At 40.3% G+C, this 13,375-nt stretch overlaps 1 protein-coding gene across 2 annotated transcripts in view; it reads left to right on the top strand.

Annotated features, from left to right (window-relative positions):
• Positions 1–10,721, top strand: part of LOC129768188 (zinc finger protein 737-like) — a 26,992-nt gene extending 16,271 nt beyond the window's left edge. For both annotated transcript variants that reach the window (XM_055769658.1, XM_055769657.1), the window contains 3 exons: positions 9,355–9,439; positions 9,505–10,298; positions 10,356–10,721. In XM_055769658.1, the coding sequence (XP_055625633.1) occupies positions 9,355–9,439; positions 9,505–10,298; positions 10,356–10,650 (1,174 nt within the window). In that variant the 3' untranslated portion in view covers positions 10,651–10,721. The remainder of the gene's footprint in view (positions 1–9,354; positions 9,440–9,504; positions 10,299–10,355) is intronic.
• Positions 10,722–13,375: the final 2,654 nt, after the last annotated feature.

The following is a 13,375-nucleotide window of genomic DNA, read 5'->3' on the forward strand; positions in this document are numbered from 1 at the left end:
ATGTATTTGGTCACAGTGTTACATGGATAGAAAACATTCAAATAAACTCTTTCACATGAATGTATTTTTAAATTCCCAGAGGAACTGGCAGATTATTTTCCGGATCTTTCTCGATGCTGAACGGCATCCAAACGGAAAGAATTCCGCGCGTGTATGTGTGTGTGTGTGTGTGTGTGTAGCGGCTGCTTCGAGATCTTCCCGAGGAACCGTTTGTGGCATCACTCTCCTCATGATGGGTTCCCTTCTGGCCAGGTGCACAAACAATCTCTTGGTGACACCGTTCATCCGCGCTTTCATGATAAATGAAGAGCTTCACCACAACAGCGACAACATGCTCCAATCGCTGTTCAATTAGAACTGAGTGGATTTCCAAGCGGCGCTCGCTTATATACCGATTGGTGATTTCAATAGCCTGCTTTGAAAGCAAATTTAAGACTATTGAAACAAGTTTTTGGATCAGAAAGTAACAAGTATAGAACGCGTAGACATTTTATCTTTCGAATGAAGTGTTTATCATACCATTTCGTTCAGTTTTTTAGGAGCTATTAACACTCAAAATCTCGGTCTCCGGCGTAACGCTTTCGTTTTCCAAACTTTGATTTTACACCCCGGTATAGAAATGAAAGACGTAGTCCTACGTCAAAAATGCAGGTGCTCCGTCGAATTATTTTGCTATAAAAAGTGCTCTGTCATAAAAAAAAATCTGAAGACCCCTTGTAATTTTTTTGCGTTTGCGTTTTGCGTTTTTGCATAAAAAAACACACTTATTTGAATAATAAAATGAATTAACACTTTATTCAAAGTAGTCTATCGCTAACCACTACTTTTTCCCCTCTTTCCGACAATTTACGGATTCCATTGCTAAAGAAGCGCTCATCTTTTGGAGCCAACAATGAATCCAACCAATTTATGATACGTAAAGCGTATTCCACTCAAAACGTTCTGCATCGATCGAAGCGGTTGTGTCCCATTCACCCGAATACCATTCGCCCGAAACACGTTTACCCGAAACACATTTACCCGAATGTAACACATACCCGAATGTAACAAACACCCGAATGAAACATATATCCGAATGGACATTTACCCGGAAGTAACACATACCAGAATGCGACATTTACCCGAATGGAATGTTTACCCGAATGAGAAAGGAAGATTCCGACAAATCAGATTATGAGTTTCGTCGAATTTCCTGTTGATAAATAAGATTAAATCAAAACAACATGAAGAAGTAACAAAAATACGAAGTGAAATGAAAATTTTGAGGAAATTTCAAAATGATTTTGAAGACTTTGCGGTGTCATTTTTAAAAAATAGCGTAGGCACAATTGACATGCCGTCTTCTTTCCTTTCCGTATTGATCTTTATGTTCCTAAGATCATTCAAAAATGAGCATGGGTTATGAAATATTTCGAAAATTAAGTAGGTAATTTTAACCTTTTCACTACGAAAGGCGTATATATACGCTCTCGCCAGTCTTTCACTTCTTCACAATAGTATGTAGCAAACACAACATTCGTCGGGAAAGTAGATACGAATGCAAAGAATGTGATGTAGGTTTATGCGTTGACCCATGTCTTAGGACATATCATACAGATAGTAATTATTAAATTGTTTCTTTAATTGATATAATTTTCGAAATTGCGACCTTGTGCTCTTCAATCGTGGTGTTAAGTTTTCCCTCAGTGTAGATTCTGCGCATAAGGTTTTCAACAAGATTCAAGTCTGGAGAGCGAGCTGGCCAGTCCAAAAAAAATAAGTTTTTGGTCCTTAATTCATTGTTTAGTTTACTTGCTGGTATGAATAGTAGCATTGTTTTGCTGAAATGTGATTTTTTGTGACGATATCCACGCAAAAACGGTAGAAGAGAGGATTCCAGAACATGTGTGTAATCCTTGAATGATGTGAAAGATCCGGTTGCACAGAATCCCGCCCAAACCATGCACGAGTCTCCACCAAAATTCCTGGTTGAAAAATACTGTTCGTTTTTCCGTAAAACACGCCAGTTCCCGTTGAAACCATGGGGACCATCCAAATTGAACTTTTTTCGTTAGTGAAGATAACCTATACATTGAAGAACTTTCGTTATGGTATATAGCAAAACGTATTCTTTTGGAAACATTTTTTGTCACAACATACCATGTCCCACTGTCGGTTCATGTGAGCTTTGGAAAACTCAGACGTCTTCCGATGTGAGATGGTGTGAGATGAGGAGTTTTAACCTTTTAAGCCCTCTTTATGTGAGGATTTTCTGCCAAAATTTGACGAATTGTCACCCGAGCAGTTGAGTAGTTGAAATATTGCTTCATTTGCACATGCGATTTTAAGGTATTCGAACCTATTCTAGCTATTTCCCATTTATCCCGGTCAGAGAGCTTCGATTTACGTGGAGCTCCCTCCTTCTTACCGTATCCTTGAGGATTCGCCAAATAATTGAGCACTACTTCAAAACAACTAAAACAACGGAAAAAGTAACTAATCTTATAGAAACACTTGACAGTTGAAAATACGAAACCATTCGTTTACGCTCAGCGCTTGCACACACACATATGAAAATCATGCAATGTATGGTTGTCACCAATACCTAAACACTAGAATATAAATTGAAGCATTGTTTGTTTACAATGACACAAAGCAGCAAGAAAATCACCTGGTCTTATAGAAGTTGGACAGAGTGTAGCATGATTTGGAGGATCTATAACATCTGATCTCTGTATAAACACAAAGCCAGCACGCGAACTCTACGAACTGTTTTTGGTAAGTTTCCTTGCTATGAACATTGTTCCAGTCGTGGATGAAATGGTAGATCAATTGGTCTGAACTTCAGAAAGGTTTAGAGGACCTGGAACATATTATATATTTTTTTATAAATTCAAGGACACTGCAGTACGTTGATGCTCGGGTAGGCTGTCAAATAAGATCAAAATTGAGCGATACCCTGTTTTTGAAGTAATTTAATAAACATTTTCGACAAAACACCGACGAGTTGAACGAAATGGGAAGGACCAAATTACAGTCTCGCCTGTCGCAGAAATCCATGATGTAGATCAGGGGTTCAAAAACTGTTTTGAGCAAGAGACCCCTTTTCCAGAATTAAGTCATACCTTAGACCCCCATAGCCATATTTCTTTGAAAACCTTTGAAAATTTCAGATACAGAATCTGTATACACAGAATTACAGATTTTCTGCAAAAATACAGTATATAAAGATATTTTTTTCAAATTTAAATGTCAAATTTATTACAGTTGATTTTCTGTGTCTACCTTCTTACTAATAAACTTAGTTTTTTTATCGTTGAGTCATAAAGATATGTACCTTGATTTATAAAAATGTTTTTTTTATTCCATTTGTTTATTTCAGGCCCATTAGCATTTTAGCTGTAACAGAGCCGAATTTTAATCGTGTACATGTCACATGTTTATCATATCTATAAGTATCACATTACACAGTTGCCATTTTTCGGCGTAATAGTATTCCTTCTATACCATTGCATATGGTACATTACATTTCACAGTAGCCATTTAGGCGTAAGAGTATTCGTTCTGTTCTTCCAATGCCCAGTTAGACCGGACAGCGGAGACAGTTGACATGATCATTGTTGAGTTATTAATAGAATAGCAGCCCGATGTTTCTTGCAGAGCAGAGCGATTGTATGGATGAATCGATCTTATTCCGACCGTGGATCGATCTCCATCTCTGATGATTGTTGCGTGGACGTAGTTATTCTGTAACAACACCAAGATGGTCAATGAGGGCCCTGAGTTTTGAACTCACGATCGATCACTTACTAAGCGAACGCGTAACCAATGTGGCTACGGAGACCCCCAGATATAAAAATGTTGAACCATATGAAATGTCACCTCACCGGCCAAGGTCCTTTGTGGGACACTTTTTGAAAATTCCACATTCATCAGCGTGTGTTGAGTGAATATTCTCGCTTCACAATGCCAACAAAACAAAGTTCTGAAATCAGTTGGCTTCCACAATGATGGACTCTATTTTGAAAGCAAAGAACTAAGTATTGGCTCCAGAAGGAGCCTCAAGGATGAAATTGATGGAAAACTTTAAGAAAAACGAGGTTCAACAAAACCATGTATAAACATCATACAATTTATTATGAGAAAACTTTTTTTATTATTTATTTTGTTGTATTGATACGACTTAAGCAAACCATAAGTAAGAATAATAAATTCAAAATGAAAATAAACCTTTCTTTCCATTTTTTTCGTTAGTTTTTTGACTCAGATTTTTTTTCTAAAAATACAAATATACAGCCATTCCATGTCAAACCGATATAATGGTTCTCAGATTTTCGTGAAAATTTGTAGTTTTGTTCCTTATCGCAAAACATTAGACCCGTTTTTTTTAATTTTTGACGTAGGACTACGTCTAACCGGAAGATATAGGGGGTGAAATGGAAATCTAGGCACTGAACAAGTAGGAAAAATGCAAGATTTGGAACGCTTATAACTCGAGCATTTCTCAATAGATCGCAAAGGTTTTTGCATCAATTGATAGGAAATATATCTACGCATCTATCATAACGAATAACATTTCATTTTTCTTGAGATAAATAATTTAATAATTGTGAAATATCAAGCATTGTCCAAATGCACTATGTGCCCATTTTTTATTGGTCCATTTTGTGCTCCTCAAATCGTACCGACCAAAACGGGCAACCAGAGCAGCAGCGAATTAGAATGAAGCACGATTGGAAAGGAAAAAGAAAAAAAATGAACGAAACATTGGTCGCAGTCTCACACATGCGTAATTCTCGAGCCAGCCAGTCAGCTTAAAAATCCCCGCTCCGCTGCCGTAACGATCATTCTTTGTGTGGACACCGACTGGACAACATCGTTGCTGGACGAGCTGGACAGCGAGGGATCGAGTGTCTTTCTCAAGGCAAGAGGGCGGAGGTGGTAGCGCTGGAGTAGAGTAGAGTAGAGTTTTCAAAGGGCCTTTCTCAAGGCTAGAGACGAATGAACTGAAAAAGTTTAAAGTCTCTATAATACAAGACCTTCCTTCCTTCCGTAACGATCATTCTCATCCAAACCGTACACCACATCGGTTCGCATCACAACACATCAACAAACCAACCCAAGCAGCCATGTCTGGTCATCGTAAAGGAGGAAAAGTGAAGGGAAAGGCAAAATCCCGCTCGAACCGTGTTGATCTGGAGTTCCCCGCAAGGGTAGCTAGGCCGAGCGCGTTAGTACCAGTGCACCAGTCCACCTAGCCGGCGTTATATAAAGGGTGTGTCACATCAAATTGCATCACGGAAAAAACGCTGTAGAAATTTAATTTTTAGGAATTATATCTTCAGCTTTCGCTTATAATCAGATAAGAGTGTATAGATCACGTTGGCCATGCTTCACTGTCAATTTTTCGTAAATTTGGAAAAATGTCGTCGAACGAAAAAGAGCGTCGTGAATTAATCCTGTGCACTCATTTCGAGAATCCGGAGTTGTTACATCGGGACATCGGTAAGATGCTGGGAATCGTCCAATCCACGGTCAGCAGAGTACTAAAACGATACTTCGAGAACCTAACCATCGACCGGAAGGTGAAGAACGGCAAAAATGGAAGCGCCGTCAGTGAAAAAGATCACAAGCGCGTAGTTAAGCAGTTTAGACGTGATCCGAGAAGTTCGGTCCGGGATGTCGCCAATAAGCTGAATTTGTCAAGTTCATTCGTCCAGCGGACCAAGCAGCGGGAGGGCCTGCGTACATACAAGGTTCAGAAGGCTCCTAACCGCGACGAAAGGCAAAACATGGTGGGGAAGACGCGAGCCCGGAAGCTGTACACCGAAATGCTGACGAAGCCGCATTGCCTGGTAATGGACGACGAAACCTACGTCAAAGCGGACTTTCGTCAGCTGCCGGGCCTGTTGTTCTTCTCCGCAGAGGACAAATTCAGCGTTCCGGAGGAGATTCGCAAGCAGAAACTATTCAAGTTTGCCAAAAAGTACATGGTGTGGCAAGCGATCTGCCCTTGCGGAAAGCGGAGCGCCCCCTTCGTGATGACCGGCACGGTAAATGGGCAGGTTTACCTTAAGGAGTGCCTACAGAAGCGCTTACTACCACTATTGAAGCAGCACGAGGGCCCGACCATCTTCTGGCCGGATCTCGCTTCGTGCCACTATTCAAAGGACGTGTTGGAGTGGTACGAAGCCAACGGGGTCACCTTCGTGTCAAAGGAAATGAACCCGCCCAACGCGCCGGAGCTTCGCCCAATAGAGAAATATTGGGCGATTATGAAGCAGGCCCTCCGGAAGAACCCAAAAGTTGTCAAATCGGAGGCGGACTTCAAGAGAAAATGGATTTCTGTTCAAAAAAAAACTACAACCTGACGTTGTACAGAACCTTATGGACGGGGTAAAGAGGAAGGTGCGAGCATACGGGCTTGGGCTCGAAGTATGAATAAAAAGAAAATGCCAAAAGTTGTTTAATAGTTTTTATTTTACTGTCTAAAATTTTCAAAAGGATCGGTCTACTGGGCGATTTTCTACAGCGTTTTTTCCCTGATGCAATTTGATGTGACACACCCTTTAGTTTCGGCCGCCGAAGTGATCGAGTTAGCTGGCAAAGCTGCTCGCGACGATAAGAAACCCCGCATTCGGAACAGAACACATTCGGTTCGGTGGACATCAAGACAACAGGCAGTTGCAGCGAGTGGCGAGTGGCAAACGCAATCACAAAACGGCATCAGGTAGCAGAAGAAAAAAGTTTGTTCTTTATACAAACTGCTTTGGTGGCAAATCCATAACAAGGAACAAGGCGGCATCGAGGACGTTCGAAATGGTTTTTTCCAAAACCACGAGTACTAAGTACTAAATTGGAACCATTCCATAAAACAAGGCGCTTTTCAGGGCCATTAAACCTTTCAAAAAAGAGTTTACGAAATACAGTTCAATGCATTCTAAAATAATATCCAAAATAATAATGAAACAAAAATTGATGTTTTCATAATTTGTTTGCCAAGATCTGATGAGTATGTGAATTTGGCAGTTGTTCTGAGCTTATTGATAGTTGGGGACTTTCCTGATTATTCAATTTCCACCAATTCTTAAATTGTTTCCAGATTGAAAGTACAGTAATTTACAATTAGTTCGACATTTAGCTAATTGGACGGACATGTAATGCCACATATTTAGTTGGACATTTTTGTAAACATAGAGTTCGGGGTCCAAATTATGACCCCACATTGAAAGTCGACACTGTACCACTGTCATCGCAAATGTTCAATTACAGGTTAAAATTACCTCCAATCCAACACTGAATGGTGGTAATGCGACGTGCCATTGAATGTAATTTACTGTACAATATGCCACAAGCTGGATGGGAAGAAATTTTCCAACTGTGAAAGCTGTGGCGAGTGGCAAACGCAATCGCTAAACAGGAAGGTTTAGCCGAAAAAGATGGGAATATCGAGTGATAACAAAACAATAAACTCTTTAGATTGAAGATAATTTTGTGATCCTGAAAAGGACCCTTTTTAGCCTGCATGTGAATCCAACGAGCGAACAAATCGTAATGAATGTATTTTTCTTACTTTCTTTCTTTGTTTTTAAGAGGCTTTAAACTTTGCAGTTCATTCGCCTCTATGTATTTTTTTGCCATCGCTGCCTTTTAACGCTCATTCGTTCGTCTCGTTGGACTCGCCCCTTTGGCTGAGTCTGCCGATTTGTCTCTATCCTGTGAGTGTGTACCGCTAGAGTACAAAACGCGCGCTAATGACCACATATGCATTCCCTATCACAGCCATCATTTTGATTGTACGATATGTGCATACGCCAAAAGTTGCCCGGCGTTGATAAGTACAAAGGTTTCAGAAAAAAACGCAAAAACACAACGCCAAAGGTTCTTTTCAGAACCACCAACATGTTCATAAAGAGTAAACAGTAAACTAATCTATTTTTAAGGTAGGTATTCACGTAGGAGAAGAAAATCAAACAATATATTTAAAATATATATTTAACAAAAGCGGTCCCCTTTGTATAGTCCTACGTCACTCCGGTTGGAAATGGTCACTAAAATGGGAATGGTCACCCTAACAAAAAAAAACTAATAATTCTAATAATAATGTCTAATAATTTGCGATAAAGAACAAAACTACCACTTTTGACGAAAATCTGAGAACCCCTATATCGGTTTGGCATGGAATGGCTGAATACAGACTTTTTCAGAAAATTTTACAGGATCAAATATGGCAACCCTGGTCATTTTTATAACAGGATGGTTCACGTAACACAACTTATGGAGCATCTTAAATATTTCAAATAAGCAATTGTGTTATTTTATAGGAGTCGATATTCAGACCCCGTCGACCCCCAAAATCACCCCAGGGGGTCAATATCGACCACTTTGAGAAACCCTTATGTAGATGGAACACGGCTGAAAAACAGTATATTTTCGGAAAGAAGTATCTCTGAATCACTCTTAATAATATTAATTATACCAAATATCATTTTTCATACATAAAAATATAATTTTTAATACAATTTTTAATTTTAAATTAATTTTTACATACGAATTCACTTGAACTACTATGCAGTACGTGTGCAAAGAACGTAAACAGTGAATTTTTGGTCCAAACTAAAATGTTTCCCTCTGTACATTCACATTAGTGCGAATTCATATTCTTAAAAAGAGTTACTCTCAGAAATTGATTCTTCGTGATTATCGAGTATAGAGCTTAAATTGCGTTAAACTCCGTCAAGTTTTTCTCTCATATCCTGTATTTGTTGAATCAAAACTTCCGCAATCGTTCCAAATTCACAATTTAACGACAGATAATACTGTCATTTATCTATTTGCTTTTGTTGGACAATTCAATAGTCATATCGAAAAAAAAATGCTACAGTTAACGCATTCAATCTTTTAAAATTTCATAATATTCATAAACTTTTGAAGGCGTTTTCTATTGCATTCCGAGAAACGCGAACTGATGCCAGCTTGATGGCGATCCAAATTGCATTGCTATCTGGCGGTGTTCAGCCTTTACCCTTCGCTCAACAAGTTTCAAACCACAGAGATAAGGGTGTGGCCCACCACCACCACCGGGGAACATCTGAGAGAGAGAGAGAGGGGTCGAATGAAAGAGGGCGTTGCCATACAAACCACGCCGGGATGGCAGTGAGACTCTCTCTTCCATTTTCGGATCGATGATGCCGTTTCGCTATGTTTCCATCATTCGTAATCGTTCTCAGGCATTGATTTATGTATGTCGAACAATGTGAGCTCATACTGATACTGGCATATTTTACTCACTCACTTGTGGGCATCAATCCATGTTAGATTGTGCCATTGATTATTATCGAAATTTATTCACGGATTTTATTTCACCTCTCGTAGATTGTTCAACGATGACAAGTTGAGTGACCTGGATTCGGGAATTTCAAGCGGCGCTTCTGTGGACTGCGAGGAGTTGGATTGTGAGGTAAGTTTTGAACCCTATCTCAAACCATGAGCACAATCTGACATCACATCATCTATTCCCGCCAGGCATCGCCCTCGGAAGAGTCAACTAACGGTAGCGATGCTGAAAATGATGAACCCGAGTTCAGACCGTTCAATTGCTCCGAATGTGGCAAAAGCTACACCCGGAAGCTGTACCTAATGCGACATTATGTCCAGCATACCCGGGAGCAGCCCTATCGGTGTGAGGTGTGCGACAAAAGCTTTGCCTACGCGAGTTCACTGTCCACACACAGAAAGCAACACCTGGTCAGCCACGAGTTTAGGTGTGAAATTTGCAGTCGAACTTTCCCCTCGGAGGATCTGTTGGTGGCCCACAAAACGGCCGCACATTACAGCGATCGGCCATTCAAGTGTAAGCTTTGCAAAAAGACGTTCGTTCTGCAGCATGCATACAAAAATCACAAGAGATGGCATCAGCAGTTCAACCCTTACAAATGCATGGTGTGCGATAAGCAGTTTATGAAGAAAATCAGTTTGAAGTGTCACCTGAGGGTACACACGGGTGAAAAACCATTTTCTTGTGATATCTGCAATAAAAGTTTCACTTTGTCCTCCACGCTGTCATCCCATAAGAAGCTACACGGTGAAAAGCCCGCTCTGCAGTGTGAAACATGCGGTAGAGTTTTCACCCAAGCTAGCGCTCTTTCAACACACAAGCATCTGCACACGGAAACTCGGCCCCACAGTTGTGACCTCTGTGGCAAACGATTTATAAGATTACACGCCCTGAAAATCCACATTCGAACCCACTCCAATGAGCGACCCTACCGATGCGATACCTGTCCGAAAACTTTCTCCGAGAAGCATGTTTTGATTAGGTGAGTGTTACGGCTTTCTCACGACAATCGACAATATTTAACCCTTTCTCATTATAGGCATCTCAAGACACATACCAACGAGCGGCCATACAGCTGTGACACCTGTGGGAAGGCATTCAAGGAGAAGTACGATCTCTTGCGGCACGTTCTCATCCATTCCGGCGTAAGGCCCCACAAATGTGACGTGTGCTCGAAAACTTTTGTGCAGTCTAACGCCTTGACCAAACATCGGAGGAGACACGCGCGGGTTGAGACGGTGGCTGACAAGGAGATGACTGTTACAGTAATGGAAGATAGGTGCGATACTCCACTCAGTACGCAAATGCTGGATGGTGAGGTGTTAGATACATAAAACCTGTTGAGATTTGATTTCATTGAAAATAGTCGCAAGGTTTGTAAAAATAAAAGACGACACATGCAGTGGGAAGTAAAATGCAAGCATGAATTTCTGTTGGAAATGATTTTGAAAACGAGAATTGCTTCATGAAAATTATGATGACATTCTTATGTTTAAATCTTCCTTTCTATGAATATTGAACCTTTTTCCGCAACATTGTGCCAAATACGTTGGATAACGAGCGTACAGTTGAAAGAAAGGTTAAGGCCATCTACACACTAGGCAACCTAGGTTGGAAACCAACTTAACGAATGTCGCCAATAAGTTGAGAGCATGTGTAATCAAATGGGAGCGTACACACTAGGCAACTTAGGTCCGACCAACTTTTCCGATTCAACCTAGCATGTCGAGTCGCGCGCGGTGTGCGTCGGCAACCCTTTCATTCAATTGCTGTTGACATTTCAATTTTGACGTAGGACTACGTCTTTCATTTCTATACCGGGGTGTAAAATCAAAGTTTCGAAAACGAAAGCGTTACGCCGGAGACCGAGATTTTGAGCGTTAATAGCTCCTAAACAACTGAACGAAATGGTATGACAAAAACTTCATTCGAAAGATAAAATGTCTACGCGTTCTATACTTGTTACTTTCTGATCCAAAAACTTGTTTCAATAGTCTTAAAATTGCTTTCAAAACAGGCTATTGAAATCACCGATCGGTATAAAAGCGAGCGCCGCTCGGAAATCCACTCAGTTCAAATTGAACAGCGATTGGAGCATGTTGTCGCTGTTGTGGTGAAGCTCTTCGTTTATCATGAAAGCGCGGATGAACGGTGTCGCCAAGAGATTGTTTGTGCACCTTAGGCCAGAAGGGAATCCATCAGGAGGAGAGTGATGCCACAAACGGTTCCCCGGGAAGATCTCAAAGCAGCCGCTACACACACACACACACACACACATACACGCGCGGAGTTTGGATGCCGTTCAGCATCGAGAAAGATCCGGAAAATAATCTGCCAGTTCCTCTGGGAATTTAAAAATACATTCATGTGAAAGAGTTTATTTGAATGTTTTCTATCCATGTAACACTGTGACCAAATATGTTTCAATCAAGTGCTATTAACAGATGGTTATCGAGTTAGCATTAACCACTGGTGGGCTTCCAGTATCGAGGAAAATGTGGAAATATCTAATCGTTACTGAAAATAATCTGCCAATTCCTCTGGGAATTTAAAATAACATTCATGTGAAAGAGTTTATTTGAATGTTTTCTATCCATGTAACACTGTGACCAAATACATTTGGTTTTGTGATTTTTCAATCAATCGCAATTAACAGGATAGCTTCTGAAGATTATTCTTCCCCATCAGAAGGATAATTTCCGTATCCAATATTGTATGCGCCCGCAATCGATTCTTGCTCTGTCGCCGAAAGTTCCGAGCTCAGAGAGTTCATTCCCCTCTAGTTTGCCTTCCAAATTGCCATCGTAAACCACGCCTTCTCTCGATTCAATCACGCACAAAAAGCATACTTAAGCGATATTCGGGTGGTGAGACGCATTCATTTTTCGTGAGGACATCGACAAGACAACATCGTTGCTGAGGGTGCTGGTCGACGAAGGATCGAAATCTGCTCTGAAAATCAAGCAGTTTCTTTGAAACTGTGAGGGAGCACAGAGAAGCCGATCCTTCAGGAGAAGAGAAGGTGACCATCGAAGTAGCCGCTACACACACACATACACGCACGGAATTCTTTCCGTTTGGATGCCATTCAGCATCGAGAAAGATCCGGAAAATAATCTACCAGTTCCTCTGGGAATTTAAAAATACATTCATGTGAAAGAGTTTATTTGAATGTTTTCTATCCATGTAACACTGTGACCAAATATGTTTCAATCAAGTGCTATTAACAGATGGTTATCGAGTTAGCATAAACCACTGGTGTGCTTCCAGTATCGAGGAAAATGTGGAAATATCTAAACGTTACTGAAAATAATCTGCCAGTTCCTCTGGGAATTTAAAAATACATTCATGTGAAAGAATTTATTTGAATGTTTTCTATCCATGTAACACTGTGACCAAATACATTTGGTTTTGTGATTTTTTAATCAATCGCAATAAAGGATAGCTTCTGAAAATTATTCTTCCTCATCAGTAGGATATTTCCGTATCCAATATTGGATGCATAAAACCTTGTACCTCCAACGTAACGCTCTCGTTTTCGAAGTCCCCCAAATATTCATTCATTCAGAATGAATTCAGATTCAACTTCAAACAAATGATCTCTAAATCAACGATAGTCCTACGTCACCCTTGCGGTTATACCATAGATATAACCCACTTCCTGTTTTTTTGCGTTCGTTGAGTTTCCATCATGGATGCCAGAGGATTTTTGACGTAGAACTACATCTTTCGTTAAGCGTGCCAAATCAGGGAACAGGTCACGTTTTTATGGAATAAAGTTAACGTTAATTACTATTTTTTCCACGAACGGATTTTGACGATTTACATACTAAACGAATCGGAAAACCCTAAGATTTGTTTAATATGCTATACATTAGAACCCTCTGGTTCGTGAATGGTTAAAATTCATAAAAACTTTAAGCGTTTCCATTTTCCCATACATTTATTCTGTCCATTTGTGTGCTTTCCCGAACAGAGCTTTCAATAACGAGCAACTTATCGACGAGCAACTGAGATTTAAGGTGAAGGTGGAAGCTAGCCATTGTAGTAGTATAGGTA

Source organism: Toxorhynchites rutilus, chromosome 2 (assembly GCF_029784135.1).
Source record: "Toxorhynchites rutilus septentrionalis strain SRP chromosome 2, ASM2978413v1, whole genome shotgun sequence".
NCBI lineage: Eukaryota > Metazoa > Arthropoda > Insecta > Diptera > Culicidae > Toxorhynchites > Toxorhynchites rutilus.